We start from the raw sequence: 20637 nt of genomic DNA on the forward strand, positions 1-20637 counted from the left end.
CTCCCTCCCTCCCTCCCTTCCTCTCTCTCTCTCTCTCTCTCTCTCTCCTCTCCCTCTCTCCCTCTCCCTCCTCCCTTTTCCTGGCTTGGCACTACCGAATAGATGGGGATTGAGCCTGAAAGAGAAGAGAGAGAGGGAGTTTGAGAGAGAGAGAGAGAGAGAGAGAGAGGTAGGAGCAACAAAAACCCCTGAGCCCAACCAGGGCTGGTGCACACACACACTCCTGCGTGCACACTTGCACGCGCACCCCCACCCCGTCCAGTTCTCCCTGGATCCTGGATCTTTCCCTCCTCCCTTCCTTCCCTCCCTCCCTCCCTCTCTCCCTCGCTCCCTCTCTCTCTTTCGCACGCGTCTGCCAGCAACGGTCTGCAGCCGGTCAGAACTCGTCCTCTTCCCCGGGAATCTGCGAGCTCCCCCTTTTCCTCCGCTCCCGGCGGGCGGAGGGAGGCGGCTTGAAGTTTACACCCCGGTGCCGCTGCCAAAGCCGAAAGCCTTTTTCTTCAGCTGCCGCTTTTTTTCCCTCCTGGTTTTTGTTTTTGTTTTGTTTTGCACGGGGGTGCGTGGCGGTGGTGTGTGTGTGGCAGGGGGGAGATGGTGGGAGGCTAGTTTTGATTTTTAAATTTTGCATATTTAAAGACAACTGGAAGAAGATGCACTGGGGGAGAAATTGAAAAGCATTTTTTTGGGGTTGGCTTTTGTTTACCTGGCCTGTGTGGTAACCGGCTCACTCCCCCTCTCCGCCTGCTATCCCTGACCTGTCTTTCTTTTTGCTCCCTTTCAAAAAAAATTTTTAATTTCCCCCTTCTGTGCAATGGAGTGGGGGGGGCAGAGGGGGAAGGGCTTGCAAATCCACCCAAGCCCTGCCCCTATTCCCCAGAACACCAATAATAACCCCCTTTAAAACATTTACCTTCCTCCCCTGCTCCTCCCCCTCCCCCTCCCCCCACCGCCCCCCAACTCACAACTCTGTTGAGTCCAGAACCTCAGAATCGGGCGTCGGGCTTTGCCGGGTGCTTCAGATCCATGGTAATTATTTAATTTTTTCCAGTTTTATTTTTGTAAACAGAAATCAATTATTATTTAAACTTCAAACAAGCCGACAAGCCAAAAAAAAAGACCAAAAAAAAAAAAAAAAAGATCTGAGCGAGCCCAGCCCTCTGTCACCTGACTGAGTGGAAGAGAGGGTGAAGGGGGTCGTGGGAGGCTGGGGAAGGGGCCGCCAGACGACCCAGGTAGCTTTTAACCCTAACGTGGCTGAGACAACCATCTTCCTGGTGCCACTGAGAAGCATTTTGTTCACGATTACTAGGATTACCATTAGTATTGGCGTCTCTAACAAAGCTGAAATCACATAGTTAGGATTGAGGTCTGATTTTTAAAAAATGCTGGGGCGGATGTTCCGACTGGATCAGGAGAAAAGAAAATGAAAACAGCCTGGGTAACCCAGGGCCATTTCCTCGACCATCGTCACCGCGGATGTCATTTTCAGTCTTCCTGGGGGCAGCCAGAAGTCGGGCCAGTGTTGGGACAGGTGACTGGGGGCCCCCACTGCATGCCCCACAGGTGCATTCCGGGGCCTCGTGCAGACGGACACGGCGGGCACTGACACCACAGAACATGGAGATGTCATGGGCGCGACACAGCCTGGAGCGGATACTAGCAGCGTGTGTGTGTGTATGGACGGCAGCGTTGTCTTTGCGCGCATGAGAGAGAGAGAGAGAGAGAGAGAGAGAGAGAGAGAGAGAGAGAGAGAGAGAGAGAGAAAAGGTGTGTGGACAGACTCCCCGCGCCTCTGTCTGGCTGCTGAGGCTGGGATGGGAGCAAGTAGCATTCGCTGGCGGTGGCTTCAAACCACACTTTTGTAGAACGATCGCAGGAGAAATTGCTGGGGGAGGGAGGAGGAGAAGGCGGTTTTCCTGGTGCCCCCCTTCTAACGCTGCTTTTCTTCTTCTCTCTTTCCCCCTCCTCCCGTCCTCCCTCGCCCCGCATGCTCCCGGCTTGCCGCCTGCAGGATGAGTTCCACCCGTTCATCGAGGCGCTGCTGCCGCACGTCCGCGCCTTCTCCTACACCTGGTTCAACCTGCAGGCGCGGAAGCGCAAGTACTTCAAGAAGCACGAGAAGCGGATGTCCAAGGACGAGGAGCGGGCGGTGAAGGACGAGCTGCTGGGCGAGAAGCCCGAGATCAAGCAGAAGTGGGCATCCCGGCTGCTGGCCAAGCTGCGCAAAGACATCCGGCCCGAGTTCCGAGAGGACTTCGTGCTCACCATCACGGGCAAGAAGCCCCCCTGCTGCGTGCTCTCCAACCCCGACCAGAAGGGCAAGATCCGGCGGATTGACTGCCTGCGCCAGGCCGACAAGGTGTGGCGGCTGGACCTGGTCATGGTGATTTTGTTTAAGGGGATCCCCCTGGAAAGTACTGATGGGGAGCGGCTGTACAAGTCGCCCCAGTGCTCGAACCCCGGCCTGTGCGTCCAGCCACACCACATTGGAGTCACAATCAAAGAACTGGATCTTTACCTGGCTTACTTTGTCCACACTCCGGGTAGGTCACTCTTAACCTCCCCCCCCCTTTTTATTTGACTCGCTGGCTGGCGTTTGTTCTGTTGATTGTTCCTCTAGATGGTAGCAGGCTGAGGGCCTCCTGCCCGCCTCCGGCCTGCATTGGGTTCTCCGCGCCTTTACCGTTCTGTCTCCCCCACCCTGTCCGGTTCTTCCTCCTCTTCTACCTTGCCATGCACAGTTCATGCATCCCCAATCTTTGGAGAACTCAGGGTCTTAGAACTGGGGTCAGGAACCCCCTGGAATGATCTACGGTGGTTAGACTTTAAGACCACCCCCCCAAAACCCAATATCAATTGTGACTCCTATATAAAATAACTCAGAAGTAGTACGGGGAGGGGGGCAGGTGCTGGCTCCCCACGGGAGGGAGGGCATCATTTCAAGTCCCAGAAAAAGCCGAATTTGGCACAAGCGGGATAGAAAGCAGTTCAGTGGAGAGGGGCTGCTGAAATTTCTGCACATGAGGCTGAGTGAAGAGAGAAAGGAGGGAAGGCAGGCGGCCTTGGGCAGATTCTGGGGCCCAGACGCTGTTTTGGTGGGGCTTGGCTGTCCCAGAGAGTGTGAAAGTAATCCGATTTCCCAGAGAGAGTGGGAATGAGCAGAGGATGTCCTGACTCTCTCCCGTCACCTTGTCTCAGCTGGAGTGGCCAGGCCGCTGGCCCGTGGGCCAGGAACCTCTGGTGGGGGCAGAGAGGCTTTCCTGAGAAGCAGGCCTGGCAGGGAGCTTCTTGCTATGGAAGGGGCCTTACACAAACAAACAAACACCCAGAACGGCTCCTTCTCCTGTGTCCCAGGCGTCCCTGCCTCTTTACTTTCTAGTGTGCTCTGTGTTTTGGGTTGGGCTAGGTTAGTCCTCCTCCTCCCCACCCCTCCTCCTCCTCCCCACCCCTCCTCCTTCTCCAGTCCTTTTCAATTCTTTTCTCCTTACCCTTTCCCTTTTTATAATTTCTTTCCGCTTTTGTTTTCTTACAAATTGAAACAGAGATGGCTGGTTAATTTCTAGCCTGCACTCAGCTACGCCCAATTTACTGCTGCCTTTGCAACCTAAGCTCTGTGATTAAGCTATGCAGAGGAGTGTTTACATTATACCCAACCAACTTGTAATGAGAGGGCTACCAAACCTTTCTCTGTGTATGTGCTGCTCTGTTGCTCCCTCGCCACCCGGCACTTTTCTTTCCCTCTCATTTTCCTTCTTCCTCTCTTTATGTGAAGGCGAGAGAGTGTGGCTTCACTTCAGCTCTGGAAAAATGTTTCTTTTTTGAGTGTCCCTGTGTCTTCCTTCCTGTTCATTCATATACACACAAAAAAAAAAAAGAAAGAAAGAAAGAGAGAATGAAAGAAAAAAGAAAAAGAAAGGAAAGAAGGAAGGAAGAAGCTGTTCCCAACTGCCATGGCCATCTTCTTGCCTCTTTGGGAAGTTGGGAGGGATGATGACGGGATCCAGAAATAAAAGGGGGGTCTTTCAGGAACATAATCTCTCTCTTTAGCCCAGGGTGAGAGCGGAGGATCTGTGTTGGAGATCCCTGGGGGGGTGGCATCCCAGGAGGATCTGTGTTGGAGATCCCTGGGGGGGTGGCATCCCAGGAGGATCTGTGTTGGAGATCCCTGGGGGGGTGGCATCCCAGTTCTCTCTCCTTACTCATCCTTTGGCTTTGGTGACTGGCTGGAGGTGTGAACCCTGCTCTGAGCTCTGCCTATGTCTATGGCTCTTTCTAGGCCTGCACCCACCCCTGCACAGCCATGGTGGCTCTACGTACCACGGGCCAGTTGCCAGTTCTTCTCTCTCCCTTCACCTTGGGTATTGTTGCTTGCTTGCTTGTTTCCTTCCTTCCTCCCTTCCTTCGTGGAAAAGGGACTAGGGGGGAAAGTTGTCTCCTGTCCTCTGTCTGCACAACAAGCCAGAGGGGGTGGGTGTGTGCCTCATAAGATCAGAGCGGATGCACGGGACCTGGACCTTGCCCTGCATCCATCAGATAGATAGAGCTCCCCAAAGGGGATCCTCTACCTCCCGGTGTTAGAAGCCCAAGAACGTTTGCAAAGAAAAAGGTACACTGGCCTTCTTCCCCACATCGCCTTCCTCTTCTCCCCTCTATCTGGACCCTTGTCGTCAGGTTGCTTCTTTGGCCTCTTTTATTTTAGGGCACATTCTTAACTGCTGCCAGTGTGGGGCTAAGTAGGGCGAAGCTTACACGGCGGTGGAGAAGACCATTTCCTGGCCTGCCTCCTGCCTTTTGGACTGGCCAGGCAGGTGTCAGGGGAAATAACCCCCCCTGCAATGAGGTCATTTGTCTAGGAATATGAATGAATTCATACCCGTTGCACATAGCCAAGGCCACCTCCGCCAGGGCCGAGGCAGAGTCTCCTCCACAAACGCTGACTACACAGCTGAAGACTTGCTTTCTATAACCCAGGCTGCGGGCTTTACAGAGCTTTAATGAATGGGCCTTTTCTGGGGGGAATTGCTGGGACTTGGGTGTGCCCCTCTGGGGAAAGTGGAGAGAGCTGGGATGGCTGGGACCACGGCGGGTAGCACTGCTGCTCCTCCTTGGCCTTGGGTCTCTGATCTGGACATGGCACAGAGCGGGCAGAGATTCTCCCCAAGCCACCTCAAGCCACCTGGGTTTGGCCTCCTTGGCCAAACCACCAAACAGTGTCGGTTCCCAGGCACTACCTTCTCTAAGCCCACCGGACACACTCTGCGGAGACACCTCTCGCTCCTTCTCAGCGTAGTCAACAGGGGGCTCGGGTGTCTGGGCCTTTGATAAGACTTGCTTTGAACTGTGAAAGAGATGTTTTTTTTCTTTCCTGAAAACTGGGCTGGCTGGGTGTGGTGGCACATGCCTATAATCCCAGTACTTGGGAGGCTAAAACAGGAGGATAGGAGAATCGAAGACCTGAGGCCAGCCTTAGCAACTTAGTGAGGCCTTCAGCAATTTGGCGAGACCCCATTTCAAAATAAAAAATAAAATAGGACTGAGGTCTAGCTCAGAGGCAGAACTCCCCTGGGTTCACTTCCCAGTACCAAACAACAGTAACAAAAACAAGCAAAAAAAAACTGGGCTGGAGAGCAGGATCTGGGCTGGGCTGCCGGTGCTGGTTTGATGATAGTCAAATTACCCTGGTGTTGTCAGGCCCTGGCTTCACTTTCAGATGCCATCCCTCACCCTCGGCCCTTGTGGACTCTTGTTATGCCCCAGAGAAAGCTTCAAAAGATGTTGCAGTGGAGCCAGGGGTAGTGCTGCACGCACCGTCATCCCAGTACTTGGGAGGCTGAGACAGGAGCACAGGTTCAAGGCCAGCCTCGGCAATTTAGCAAGACCCTGTTTCAAAATAAAAAATAAAAAGAGCTGGTGGTGTAGTTCCGAAATAGAATGCCCCTGGGTTCAATTCCCAGTACCAAAAATAAATAAATAAAAAGAGATGATGTGGAGCTGGGACGTGGTGGCACATATTTGTAATCCCAGTATTTGGGAGGCTGAGACAGGAGGATCGCAGGTTCACGGCGAGCCTCAGCTACTTAGTGAGGCCCTTTGAAATTTAGTGAGACCCTGTTTCAAAATAAAGAATATACAATAAGGCTGAGGATGTAACTCAGAGGTAGAATGCCCCTGGACTCAATCCCCAGTACTAAAAAAAAAAAAAAAAAAAAAAGATGATGTGGTTGAGAGGGAATAAAGGACTTGTGTGTGGTGTGGAGAAATTCCACTCCCAGAACATAAGACCCAAAAGGCCTCTGTGAGGCCGGACTTCTCCCTGGAACCAGGAGGAATCTTGCCGTATATCTGTCTGCATTTAGGGAAGGAGATTGAGGCTGGGCAGTTTCAGAGAGCCCTGCAAGGAGAGGGGGAGCCTCCATTTCCTGGTGATTTCTTTAAGTCCAAAAGAGGTGGCCCAGAGCAGGTAGCCTGTCAGGGAGCAGGCCAAGAAGTGAAGACAGAAGATCTCCAGAGCTTCCTCAGCGCCCCGAAAGTGAGCTATGGCCCTCAGACCTTTCCTAATTCTAGATGGAACTGTCAGCTCCCATCCATGGATTCACTGTGGAAATCCACAAAATACTAGATATTGGGGTGGTGGCTCTCTTCTCCTCGTCCTCCTCCTCCTCGTTTTCTTCCTCCTCCTTCCCCTTCTCCTTCTTCTTTGTAATGAGGATTGAGCCCAGGGGCATTCTACCTCTGAGCTACAACCCCAGCTGTTTTTTTTTTTTGTTGTTGTTGTTTTGTTTTGTTTTGAAACAGCGTCTTGCTATTTTTCTGAGAGCCTCACTAAGTTGCTGAGACTGGCACCAAACAGTCTTTCTTTCTCAGCCTCCCAAGTACTGGGATTGCAGGTGTGGCTTCTTGCTTTATTGAGTTTCCCCAGGATGGAGAATTTCAAACATCGAAGGGACGCCCAGTGCATCTGCCACCAGTGTCAGCAGTCACCCACTTGGCTAGTCCCTATGCATCTACTGCCTACCAGGCGCAGCGGCTGGGCTATCCAGCAGAAAACCCAGGGATCATAGCCTGTCATCAGCAAACATTTCTGCGCACAGCTCCAAAGACCAGGGCTCTCGAAAATCTGAACCAAATACCATTATCTCATCTGAGTAAAACAATTGACAATTTATTTCTTTCTCTTTTTTTCCTTTCTTTTTTTTGTGTAGGGGTACTGGGTGGGGGATCGATTCCAGGGGCATTCTACTTCTGTGCTACATCCCCAGCCCTGTTTATTTTTTGTTTCGAAATAGGGTCTCACTAGGTTTCTTTTCTTTTTTGTGGTACTGGGGATGGAACCCAGGGGCATTCTACCTCCGAGTTATATCCCAGCTCTATTTTTTATTCTTTATTTTGAAGCAGGGTCTCACTGAGTTGCAAACGGCCTCACTTAGTGGCCGAGGCTGTCCGTGAACCCAGATCCTCCTGTCTCAGCCTCCTGAATGCTGGGATTAAAAGCGTGCGCCACCACGTCCGGCTAAGGTTTCTGAGAACCTCACTAAATTGCTGAGGTCCTGTTTCAGCCTCCCAAGTATTGGGATTACAGGTGTGCGCCACCATGATGGGCTTGACCATTCCTTTAGTCTCTTTAGATGCCTGATGAGATGTTCCCCCTTTGCTCACGATCACATCCGTTTGTACGTATAGTTTGTCTGAGTCAGGGTCCAGATGAGGATGCTCCTGAACGGCACTACCTGGTCCATCTCTAGGTATCGTCACCGTGGTTGTGGTTGCAATCCTCCTCCTTCTCTTCTGTCTTAGTTTCTTTTCTAGTAGTTTTTGCAGGGGACCCAGTCTCTTGCCTTTCTCCCCACCTCCAGGTCTTGGGATGGCTGGGCTCCGCTTTACCTGATGATACAGGAAATGCGTTAGCGCCCGTGGATTTGTCTAAGTGATCTTTTTCAAGGGCGAGATTGCCCTCTGGGTCTGAGCTCTGCGCTCAGGGCTCAGGGCTCGGCTGCGAGTGCTGGTTTGAGGTCCGAGGGAGGGCTGTTCATCTGCGTTCTCCAGTGGTAGAGGGCGTTGCCAGGCCGTGCCTGCCCTGCCAAGATGTGGCTGGTGCCACTGATGCCCACAAGCCTTTGCTGGGCTCCTGGTCTGGCTGGTGGCTCCGGTGTGAGTGTCCTTTACTGTGGACCCTGTGCTGCCAGACCTTTTTCCTTTTTTGAGGCCCAGAAATGCCGTTGGTCTGTGTCTTTGAGGCAGCGCCATCTGGTGCCAGGGCAGGCAAAGGCCTCAGGACCTAGGAACCTGATTAGTGAAATTAGCAAAATCTATGGATTATTTTTTAACCCAACATAGGGTCCCCTTTTGCACATCCCGTAAGCAATGTCATTGTTCATGGGTCAGCTCTGTTGACTATACAATTCTTTTTTTTTTTTTTTTTTTTTTTTTTTTTGCGGTACTGGGGATTGAAACCAGAAGCATTCTATCTCCAAACTACACCCCAGCCCTATTTTCAAATTTTTATTTTGATACAGGGTCTCACTAGGTTAATGAGAGATTCATTACTTGCTGAGGCTGTCTTCAAACCTGCGATCCTCCTGTCTCAGCCTCCCAAGTACTGGGATTACAGGCGTGCATCACCATGCCCAGCTCCTACAAGTCTTCTGCCCATCCAGCTTTAAGAATTAAACCAGTTCCTACCTGCAGATACTGGCACCCAGCAGGCAAGCCACACCACCCGCGAGATTTGGAGATCTAGTGAGCCTAGCACATCTCCCGGTAACCGGTACCTGTTGCTCTCGTTTCTGAAAGCAGATTTTTCTGTAACGTGGCAGCCTTTCGCCTAAAAGCAGCTCTGCCTGTCCCTTCCCCTAGGAAGCGGTCTCCTTTCACGTCCCTCCTGCCTCTTCCATTTGACGTTGCTCCTAGCCTAGGCCCTCGCCCTCCCTGTCGGTCACCACCCCTGAAGGCCCTCTGGTGTGTCTTGGTCCCTCTTAAACTGGAGTGTTCAAAACTGAATGCAGATTGGATTCCAGACGTGATAGGATCCCAGCTGGCCACGAAGCTCCAGAATTTCCGGGGCCTCTGGCCACACAACAGTGAAATGAAATTGCAGGGCTTCTTGCTCAAAGTGACTCAGAACTGCAACTTGACAAATTAGAGCGTTAAACCAAGCCTGGAGTCCGGGTGACCGCATAGGTCGCACACCGTGAGGCTAGCCAGTACACCTTTGCTCTGCCCTTCCATGTCTACTACTATTATTATTATAATATATATTTTTTTGGGGGGGGTTCTGGGGATGAAACCCAAAGGCATTCTATCCCGGAGCTACACTCCCAGCCCTATTTTTTATTCTTTCTTTTGAAACAGGGTCTCACTGAGTTGCAGAGGGCCTCACTAAGTAGCCGAGGCTGTCCGCGAACTGCAATCCTCCTGTCTCAGTCTCCCGAATGCCGGGATTACAAGCGTGCCCACCACGCCCGGCTGTGTCTACTATTATTATTATTGGTGATACTGAGGATTAAACCCAGGGGTATTCTACTTCTGAGCTATACCCCCAGCCTTTATTATTTGTTATTTTATTTATTTTATTTTATTTTTTGGTGGTACTGGGGATGGAACCCAGAGGCTTTCTACTTCTGGGCTATACTCCCAGACCTTTTTTATATTTTATTTGGGAACAGGGTCTCACTAAGTTGCTGAGAGCCTCACTAAGTAGCTGAGGCTGGCTTCGAACCCGTGCGATCCTCCTGTCTCAGCCTCCCAAGCACGGGGATTACAAGCGTGCGCCACCACACCCAGCTATTATTTGTTATTTTAAACAGGGTCTCACAAAGTCTCTGAGGACCCAAGTTGCCCTGGCTGGTTCTTAAACCAGCAATCCTCTTGTCTCAGCCTTCCAGGTACTGGGTCACAGGCGTGTTCCATCACGCTTTGCCTTTTTGTGTCTATGACAAGACTCAGGATGCCCTGGGTAATGTGGAAGAATAAGGAGGCTCAGCCAGCCTCTCTCGGGGTCAGCAGTGACCCCCAAGGAGTACAGCAGAACCATTCCGACCCATAGGGCAGAACTTGTTTCTCCGACTACTGTCAGCACCCTGCTCTCATGTCCTTTGCCAGCCTGGCCAGCAGGAGCTCCAGCTGCCAGCGGCACGGCACTGGGGGGTCTTGCTTTGCTGGCTGAGTTGGAGGCTATATAGCACAAGGGAAAAAAAAAATGATCGCCTTGTCTGAGCTCGAGCTCAGAGCAGGGACTGAGAATGGAGCCAGCGCTGGCTGCGCTGCCAATCCCATAATTATGGGCATGGTGACCAGCTGGGTTCCATCCCCAGCCCAGAGGAAACGGGGCACTCTGCAGCAGGAGGGCTGGGGGCCAGACGCGCAGAAGGACTTCCTGAGGACTTGGTTTACTCTTTGGCAGTGCCCAAGGATGGACCAATTTCCTTTACCCACACAGCACACGCTTCGCAAGCCCACGGCGAGAAAGGCCTGGCCTGAGGCTTATAGATCTCTAAGAACGGAAAGCCCATCCTGTGCTGTGGGCTCTGGCCACGACTTCTAGAAAGCTCCATCCTGCAGGCGTGACCCTGCGGGGATCCACGCTGGAGGCCAAGCAAGGCCCTGGGGCAAGTCCCTTGGGGCCCCTCCAGGGTTGCCGAGACCCAGAGCGCCAGTGAGGCAGCGACACGCGCTCCCCTGCTCTGCAGCAGCTGGGCAGGAGGGGACAGCCGAGTGTCCCCCTTTTTGCCTAGAGAAGCTGGCTGCCTCCTCACCCCTTTTTCTCTTTGCCCTGACCGTCCGCCCCCCTCAGGAGCTACCACGCTTCAGTTATTCTATCCTTCAGTGTCGATTCAGAAGTCTTTTCAAAGGCCCCAGCCGTGTCAGCGCGGTGCTCACACAAAAGGCCTCTTTGATTTCTTGTTTGTTTTCATTTGCCAGTGGAGGGGGAGGGGGGCCAGAGAGAAAGAGCTTCTGGGTTTTAAAATATTTTATTTGGGTTGTTTCATTCCCAGAGAAGTTGGCTCCCTGGAATTCCTCTCTGAGTTGGGGGCTCGGGAGGGGGAGGGGTCCCCCCAAGCAAGGGGAGGAGGAGGTGTAGGTAGGGTTTAGGATAAAGTTGTGGACTCACCCTACAAATTGGGAGTGCTAGGCCCCCTGGGTGGGAAGGCTCAGGTCGCCAGCTGCTTGGGTAGAGAAAGGTCTGAAGGGCCGGCACCCGCCACGTTCCCCTGCTCCTGTGTTCGAAAGGAGCAGCGCCCGCTGTGGAGCTGCGCGCCTGCGGATCCTGACTTTACCCCTCTCCCCTTATTTGTTCCGTTCCAGGCTCTACCGCCCCTCTCTTGGCTGGATGGGAGATCCTTTCAGCAGACACACTTTTTAGAGAAGTGGGGCTCCCTACTCTACACCAGGGCCTGAAGTGCAGGGACTGGGAAGGCTATTGAGCGGCCAGGAATGGTGCCCAGAGACCCCACGCTCAGGCAGGCAGGTGGGCACTGCAGAGGCCCCCAAGAACAGCAAGTGGAGGCCGGAGGGGGACGAGGAGGGGCAGCTTCACCCCACGTTTGGGATGAGAGGCCCCTGGCCCAGTGCCTGTAGAAGATCCGGCTGCACCAGAAAAAAGGGGCGCTGCCTGCTGCAGGGAGGCCAGATTGTCGGGACTTGGGGAGACAGCGACAGAGACCGAGGCTTGGGCAGGTGGTCACGGGCATCAGCGACAGGGACGTGTGCCCACTGGGTGAGGGGGGGCTCTGTAGGGCCCGGTTGGCAGACGGGAGGAGGAGGCTGGGGGGCTGAGAGATAGATAAATATAGCTGATGGCATTTCTGATGATAGGTTTTTCTTGGCACCGAGGGCACCGTAGAAAACAGCACGACAAACGCCCAGCCCCACAGGCCGCCGCCGCCATTTTAAGCATGTTTGAGCCGAAGGGTTGTTGGCGTTAGGACAGGGTCCCAGAAGGCGGGGGGGGGGGGGCGAGGAGGTTTGGCTGGACCAGGCTTCCCGCCTCGCTCCCCCCACCCCACCCGCTCCATGCCTGGGATCTTTATTTCGTCTGTACGGCTACTTATATCCAATATTCTGCTCCCCCCCCCGATTTAAAAATTATATTTGGGGCTGTGCATGGTGGCACATGCCTAGAATCCCAGTACTTGGGAGGTTGAGACAGGAGGATCCCAGGTTCAAGACCAGCCTCTGTAACTTAGCAAGGCTCTCAACAACATATCAAGGCCCTGCTTCAAAACAAAACAAACAAACAAACAATATATATATATAAAGGCGGGGGTGTAGGTCAGAGGTAGAATGCCTCAGGCTTTAATCCCAAGTACCACATAAAAGTTATATTTTGGGGTTGTGTTTTGTGGCCTCTCTCCTAAATGACTTGTTCCTCTACCAGCTGCCATGGCCTATCAGTAGGGAATATTCTGTCTTTCCTGCCCATTTTTGATGTCTTGGTTTTGACATGGCACACCACTGCCAGTCTAGGGTCAGGGCTTCCATTTGCTGTCATTTGTGGGACACCCAGTAACTTGCGGGGCATCTGAGCCAGGCGTGTTGGTGCATGCCTGTAATCCCAGTACTTGGGAGGCTGAGACAGGAGGATCACAGGTTGGAAAACAGCCTCGGCAACTTAATAAGACTCTCAGCAACCTAGTGAAACTCTGTTTCAAAGCAAAAAAAAAAAAAAAGGGGGGGTGCTGGGGGTGTAGTTCAAAGATAGAATGCCCCTGGGTTCAGTCCCAAACGCCAAAAAAAAAAAAAAAAAAAAAAGTAGTGAGACAGGAGGAGCACAGGGTTGAAGCCAGTCTCAGCAACTTAGCAAGATCCATTTTCAAAATATAAAATATAATAGGGCTGGAGATGTAGCTCAGGGTTAGAGCACCTTGGGTTTAATCCTCATGGGTACCTGCCTGTCCAGGCTCCCAACAACGGAGGAAGATAGCTGATCCCTAGCCCGGCGTGGTGATGCACGCTTGTAATCCCTGCGCTTGGGAGGCTGAGACAGGGGGATCGCACAGGTTCGAAGCCAGCCTCAGCAACTTAGTGAGACCGTGTTTCCAAATAAAGTATTAAAAAGGTCTGGGAGTGTAGCCCAGAGGTAGAAAAGCCTCTGGGTTCCACCCCTAGTACCAAAAAAAAAAAAAAAAAAAAAAAAAAGATAACTGGTCCCTGCTTCGGGGCTCACTGTGCCTCAGTACCCGGCTAAGCCTTCTTCTTGTATTAATGTGCATCAGTCTTGGGCAGATTCTGGTTTTAAACCCCTGCTTCCAGGCCGGTGTGCGTGCGCTCTGGTCACGTGCAGGAGTTTCTGTATGAGATGAGGAATCAGCACACAGACCGGGGGCCCAGAGAGGGTTTCTGGAAGACGACCTGCCTGACCCAAACCTTGACCCTGGCAGGTAAAATACGCAGACACCTGAAAGACAGCGAGGAATTAGCTCATTTTTGTCAGCTGACTGAGCCTTTTCAGCCTGCGGGGGCCGGTTTCCTCTTCACAATGGCTGAGCTATATAGGCAGGGCAGGTATTATTGTTTATCTACTATACGGAGGAGAAGCCAGAGCGTGAAGATGTCAGGGGACTCGGGGCCTAAACTGAGTTTTCTGCAGAAGGGCCAGGACCCCAGGTCCCTGGCCACTGAGTGCCTGGGCTCAGCTCCTTGAGCTACGGCCAGATGACTGGCCGTAGTAGAGTGTCAGGGGAGCAATCCTCCTGGGTCCTAGGGAGCCCGTTGCATCTCTGTGGTCTCTGTCCCTGTCTAGGAGGAGGGACTAGAGCTGGATTTGTGGCTCTGCTTAAGGACTCCAGCAGCCTCTGAGCTTGTGGGTAGGACAGAGAGAGCGCGCGCGCGGGCACTGGCCTTGTCCTCAGCGCGGCCTCCCCGCCTCTCTCCTGGGCTCACAGCTCCCTGCTTTTGACCTGGAAAGGCAGCACGGATTTAGTAGCTGGGGGCCAGGGGCTGGGCTGCCGGCACACTCCCACCCTGCGGGGGCCTGCTCCGCTTCTCATCTCACTCTCCAGAGCTCCAGGAGAGGCCTGCCCGCGGGCCCCAACCCAACCCGTGCGGGCAGAGCAGGCCAGGGCCGGGCCCAGCCAGGCAGGCTGTGCTGGGTTTGGGGATCTCATCCTTGCTCTGGGAGTCTGTTCAGAATCAGTTTAAAACACAAATAAATGTAGTTACCCTAATTGACCAGATGATTGCTGGATGTTTTGCAGGACTCTGTGATTCATGACTTTTTTTTTTTTTTTTTGGCGGGTCTGGGGATGGAACCCAGAGGCACTCAACCTCCAAGCTACACCTCCTGCCCTATTTTTAATTCTTTATTTCTAAACACAGTCTCACGAAGTTGCCGAGGGTTCACTAAGTAGCTGAGGCTGTCCGTGAACCGTGATCCTCCAGTCTCAGGCTCCTGAATGCTGGGATTACAAGCGTGCGCCAGCATGCTGGGCTGATTCATGACCTCTTATACTTCTATATATAGCCTTCCTCATCTTCCTCCTCTTCTTCTTTTTTTTTTTTTTTTTTTTGTTGTACTAGGGGGATTGAACACAGGGGCATTCTACCTTAGAGCAATATCCCCAACCCTTTGTATTTTATTTTTGTTTTGAAACAGGGTCACTCTAGGTTACTAAGTCTCACTATGTTGCTCAGGCTGGCCTCTATCCTGTGATCCTCCTATCTCAACCTCTTACAGTAGTCACCCGGCTTTCTTTTTGTTTGAGGTGCTGGGCTTTTTTTTTTTTTTTTTCCAGTGCTAGGTATTGAACCCAGGGGCATTCTACCTCTGAGCTACACCCCCAGCCCTATTTTTAAAATTTTGAAACAGGGTCTCACTAATTTGCAGAGGGCCTCACTAAGTATCTGAGTCTGGTCGCTAACCCATGATTCTCCAGTCTCAGCCTCCCAAGTCCTGGGATTACAAGTGTGTACCACAGTTCCTGGCTTAGATGCTGGGGATCAAACCCAGGGTCTCACACGTTCTAGGCAAGCTCTCTACCACTGAGCTACATACACCCCCTGGCTCTCTTCCTTAACGTTTTTAAAATTCCGAGGTTGATACATGAAAACTCTCCCAACATACCAAAGATTAGGTGGTGCAAGAGTCTAGACACAACTGAGATTTTCCTCTGCTTCTAGGCTAAAAAGACAGGGCCTTCCTTCTCACTGCTGCTGCTTGCTCCCCTAGAGTGGGCTTCCTTAGCACGCTGGATTGTTCGTGGCACCGGAGCCCATCCTGGGCATCTAGGGTGTTCAGCAGCATTTCTGGTTCCACCCACTAGACGCCAGTTTTACCTCCTTTTCCCCGGCACGACGACCAGAAACATCTCTGAGCATTTTCTAGTGTCCTCAGGGGACAGAAGCATCCCCAGCTGAGACCCTCTGGCCTAGAAGAAGCCAGGATCCAGACAGAATGCTACCTGCGTTTATTTACCTTTGGCTTCTCTTCCAGCTTAGAACCTCATTATGTTTTCTCCCATAGAAACTAAACCTCTAAGCCCCGGCCGTTCACCTGCATGTCCTCTGCTGTTTCCAATCTGGAAAGCAGAACCCTGGGCCAGAGTGGCCCGGGGACTCGGGATACAGCCTGATTTTGCCCCCGGTGGAATCCTAAGTCTGCCTCTGAGTGGCCCGCTCTGAGCATTCCTTCCTTCCATGTGCTGTGGTCCCTCTCTGCTGCAGGATCTGGGACGGGAGGATCTGCTGCTGGGCTGCACCAGGCCTGTGCTGTGGGCCAGTGACCCTGTCAGGCCCACCCCAGGCTCCAGAGAGTAGCAGAACTTTGTCCCTGCAACATGGGATGCAGAGGCCAGGACTGTCCAGCAGAGTCTCAGCAGGGCTTTTTGGAATGATGCATCAGATCTTTTTCAGAATTAGAGTAGTAAGCCAGGTGTGTGGTGCAGGCCTGTAACTTGGAGGCAGAGATGGGTTGATCATAGATTCAAGGCCAGCCTCGGGAACTTACCCCAGCAACCCAGCGATCGTTTCAAAATGAAAAATAAAAAAATAAGATAGGGTTGGGGGTGTAAGAGGTAAAAGACCCCTATGTTCAGTCCCCAGTAACACACACGCACACGCACACACAAAGATACATCTATTTTAAGAGCAGACGGTACGTTTGTGCTAACTGAGCGGACTCTGTTAAGTACCACCGTGGCCCTTATTTCCCCACTCTTGTCTTTGTACCTACCTGTCGCCCCAGACGCAGAGCCACTGTCCCCGTCCTCTTTTCTCCTGAGGTGACAGTTCCAGCTTGTCCTTCCTGGGAGGAGGACGGTCAACATAGTGTGCGCTGGTGTCTGAGCGCCGCGATCCCTCCTGAGGCATCCCTGCATTAGCAGCGCAGCCCCACCACCGTAGAAACAGGCGGCGGCCGCGGCCTGGCCTGGCACCTGCCACCGGCGGGGTGGCTGAGGTGGGAGAGAAGTCCCCGAGGAGAGTTTCGCTTGGCCCAGACCCCTCACCCTTGGGACCCGTTTCCCAAGTCTTTCCTGGAAGGCGTGGGGCAGACGGATGCCCCTCTAACTGGCCTGGCGTCCAGGAGGCTTCCTGCTTCTAAATGGGGGGGGGGGGTGTCACACTAGCTGGCTGCGGTGGTGCACGCCTGTGATCTACAGCTTGAGAGGCTGAAATAGGAGCATCACAGGTTCAAGGCCAGCCTCAGTAAACTAGTAAAACCCTCCGCACTTAGTGAGATTCTGCTTCCAAATAAAAAATAAAATAGGGCTGGAATGTAGCTTGGAGGTAGAATGTCCCTGGATTCAAACCTAATACTAAGAAAAAGAACCCCCCCCAAATAAAAAAATGGAGGGAGTATCAGTCACTTTCAGTGTTTATTCCATCGTATCTTTGTGTTGAGCTTAAAGATACAGCAGAGAACCTGAGTGGGGTGCTGCCTGACTGTTATCCCAGTACTTGAGAGGCTGAGACACGAGGATCATAGGGTTGAGGCCAGCCTCAGAAATGCAAGGAGTCTCTCAGCAAATTGGTAAGATCTTGTTTCAAAGTAATAAATAAAATGTAGTTGGGGGTATAGCTTGGAGGTAAAATATCTCTGGGTTCAACCTCCAGTATCCCCCATAAATAGAAAGATATGGCAGAGAGAGAGAGAGAGAGAGAGAGAGAGAGAGAGAGAGAGAGAGAGAAGGCGTAATAGAGCCCCCTCTCCAGGCCAGGGCTGGGCTCTGAGAAACGGGTTTGCAGCTTGGTCGGCCGGTCCAGGGAAGCCTGGCTGGAGAGACAGCTGCTCGGAGTCGGGTGACACCTGGTGACTCTCCTGGACTGGGTGAGTGGAGATCACCAGATCCCCGGAGGCAGCCTGCAGGAGGCCAGCAGAATGCGGCCCTCGGGGAGTGTGTCCTTATTATCCCCATTAGTGCATAATTATTATATAATGGGCGTTATTGCATAATTGCAGTTATATAACAGGTGGCCCAGAATACAGACAGGGGGTGTAATATGTGTATATCCTCTGGCTATAAATAGCCAGCAGCCCCACGCTGAATATGTGGTCACACCGGAGCCAACTTATAAATACCGAGGGGTGACGTCAGCAGGCACTGGGCACCTAGTTAGGGGATGGTAGGAGGGACCCGAGGTCCCACCCGGCCACATCACATCACGTTTCCTTAGCAACAGAAATGCTGAGTGGGGGGAGCACGTTGAGGAGGCTTCTAACGGGGAGGAGGATGCTGGATGTGGCAGTGCACGCCCAGAATCCCCGAATTGGGGAGGCTAAGACAGGAGGACCACATGTTCGAGGCTAGCTTTCTCAGCTCAGCGACACCCTCAGCCATTTAGTGAGATTCTGTTTCAGAATAAAATGGAAAAATAGGGCTGGGGCTGTAGCTTGGTGGTAGAATGCCCCTGGGTTCAGTCTCCATACCAAACCAAACCGAAACAAAACGCGGGAGGGAGACTACGGATAGGGCACTTGGTGGGGGCAGTGCTGACCTGGGACTGACCGGGAGAGGGTTCTCTGGCGGAGTCCGGAGGGGAGAGACAGGCCAACCAGTGATGGCACAGTGGACCCTCGAGGCTCTGGGTCCGCTTCCCTGTGGATAGCGGTCATACTGGCCATCAGGGAGAAGGGGAGCTAGATGCTCGTCCCTGTCTTTTTCTTTCTGAGGTAGCCTCTCCGTGGTGTGCATGTGTGTGTGTGTGTGCGTGTGTGTGTGCGTGTGTGTGTGTGTGTGGTATTGGGGAGTGAACCCAGAGGCTACACCCCGAGCCCTTTTTATTTTTTGTTTTGAAATAGGGTCTTGCTGGGTTGCTGAGTTTCATCAAGTTGATCCTCCTGTCTCAGCCTCCCAAGTACCAGGATGACAGGCGTGTGCACCCCACACCTGGCTCTCGCCATGATTGGGGGTCGCTTGTTGAAGGAGAACGTAGGCGGACTCGTGTTCTGAGCGTCAGTCGTGTCCTCCCCAGGGTGTGGCTGTTCCCCAACCAGAGATTTAGACCAGGATCAGTCTTAGTAACAGAAGAAATATGTGAACAATTTGGCCGGGCCTCAGATAGCCTCGTGGTATTAACGGTGCTGGGATATGGCGCCTGGGTTGGAAGAGGCGCCACGGCTCATCCGCCTCCCTCCTGGCTTCCCCGTGAAGTGGTCCTCTGGAGAGGCAGCCTCCTCTGGCGAGGTGAAGCTCCACTCAGCCCCACTGTAGGAGAGAGTCTCTTTATTGGCAGGTAGGGGATTAAAGTTAGCTTCGAGGAAATGTGGGTTTGCTCAGGAGTTTCCAGGTTTTAGCTCTGGAAGTTCCTTATCCTCTCCCAGGAAGCCTCTTAGTCCCTGGACAACCCACCAGGATGACTGGTTATCCTCAAACAGTGCCTTTTTTTTTTTTTTTTTTTTTTAGTCAAGGCTGATTTTGCCCTTCAGGGGACATTTGACAATGTTTATTCAAGTGGGGGAGGGTCCCATTGGCCTCTGGCGGGAAGAGTCTAAAGCCTGGCACAGTGCTGCACGCCTGTAATCCCCGTACTTGAGAGGCTGAGATCGGAGGATTGCAGGGGCAGCCTCAGCAACCTAGCGAGACCGTCTCAAAATAAAATAAGAAAATAGGGCTGGGGTATAGCTCGGAGATAGAATGCCCCTGGATTTAATCTGCAGGACCCAAAAAAAGAAGAGTCCAGTGCTCCAGGAACAAAGAATTGCCTGGTCACACACGTGTCGCTAGTGTGCAGAGGCAGTCGGACCTTGCCACACCCCTCAGAGTGTCCCTTGCTTCTGCAGACCAGGCAGGCCACCTCTGCCAACTTCTTACAGCTTATAACCCTCTAACAGGGTTATAGGGCCTGGAGACCTTTTCTAGGAAATCACCGGGACTTTTCAAGGGGTCTTTCCTCTTGTAAAACTAAGAGGCCCTTTACAGGTAAAATGGTGCTGAGAGCAAGCCCTGCTAGGCACCAAGGTGCCACTGTGGATCCTGCGTGCAGGATTAAAGATCTTCATCATCATCATCAGCAGCAGCAGCAGCCTGGTGTGGTGGTGCATACCTATAATTCCAGTAGTTGGGAAGAGGAGACAGGAAGACCACAGGTTCGAGGTCAGTCTTAGCAACTTAGTGAGACTTAACAACCTAGTGAAACCTTGTTTTAAAACAAAAAACAAAAGGGCTGGGGGTATATCTCTGAGTAGCCCCTGGGTTCCATCCTCAGTCTCTCTCTCTCTCTCTCTCTCTCTCTCTCTCTCTCTCTCACACACACACACACACACACACACACACACACACACACACACACCGGGGTTATAGCTTGGAGGTAGAACAACCCTGGGTTTAAACCGGTCGTGGTGGCACACACTTGTAATCCCCAGCATTTGGGAGGCTGAGACGGGAGATTCTCAGGACAGCCTCAGCTACTACTTAGGCCCTTTGCAACTCAATGAGACCCTGTTTCAAAATAAAGGATAAAAAATAGGGCTGCGGTGTCGCTCAGAGGTAAAATACGCCTGGGTCCCACCCCTAGTACCTCAAAAAAAGAGAAAAGGAATCAGCAGCTACCCTTTACTGCCCACCAAAACTTTCCAAAAGACCTGAATGGGCTGCTATAGCCACGGGGCCCATGAGGTCCCCTGAGTGTCCCAGTCCCAGGGTGAGACGGTTCATTTCCATAAGAGCCTGCTCCCCAGACCCAGCAGCCAGGGCCAGACAGCACTCTCAGAGGGCCTCTCAGACCACGTAGGCCAACTGGCAGCACAGGGGAGCCGGCTCCTACCCTGACAATTTGGTTTTAAGCTATGCCGTGTCACTGACAGACAGCACCCCTTCGCTGAGCATATGTCAAGTGTAATCGGCGGCGTACAGTGGACCTGTTCCTTCACCTGGGGTCGGTGTCTGTTTCGTTTACTCCCTGGCTGCAGTTGACTGGGTGCCCTCTGTCCCTGACCATATGCACAGGGTGGCCAAATGGGTCGGTGTTTCTACTGAGCTCGCCCTGGGCCCACAGATGACGGCCAAGACGGTGGTAATGGGTGGTCCCGGCCAGTGTGGGGGACCGGCTGGACCAGAGGCTAAGAGGGTACCCCTGTGTGTGTCCAGCTGCCTCTGTGTGTGTGTGTGTGTGTGTGTGTGTGTGTGTGTGTGGTACTAGGGATTGAACTCAGGGGTATTCTACCTCTGAGCTATACCCCCAGACCTTAAAAACATTTTTTTGTTT

The 20637-nt window shown here is 52.6% G+C and overlaps 1 protein-coding gene across 2 annotated transcripts in view; it reads left to right on the forward strand.

The window, feature by feature from the left end:
* Positions 1-1987: 1987 nt before the first annotated feature.
* The window catches only part of NFIX (nuclear factor I X), a gene marked incomplete at both ends in the record, with an annotated part of 77877 nt that continues 59227 nt past the window's right edge, over positions 1988-20637 (forward strand). Inside the window, one exon of one of the 2 annotated variants that reach the window (XM_080715069.1) lies at positions 1988-2543. In XM_080715069.1, coding sequence (XP_080571195.1) covers positions 1988-2543 — 556 coding nt within the window. The remainder of the gene's footprint in view (positions 2544-20637) is intronic. The other variant, XM_080715070.1, reaches the window with a different exon arrangement.

This window comes from Muscardinus avellanarius, assembly GCF_963383645.1.
Source record: "Muscardinus avellanarius genome assembly, chromosome: 18".
Taxonomy (NCBI): domain Eukaryota; kingdom Metazoa; phylum Chordata; class Mammalia; order Rodentia; family Gliridae; genus Muscardinus; species Muscardinus avellanarius.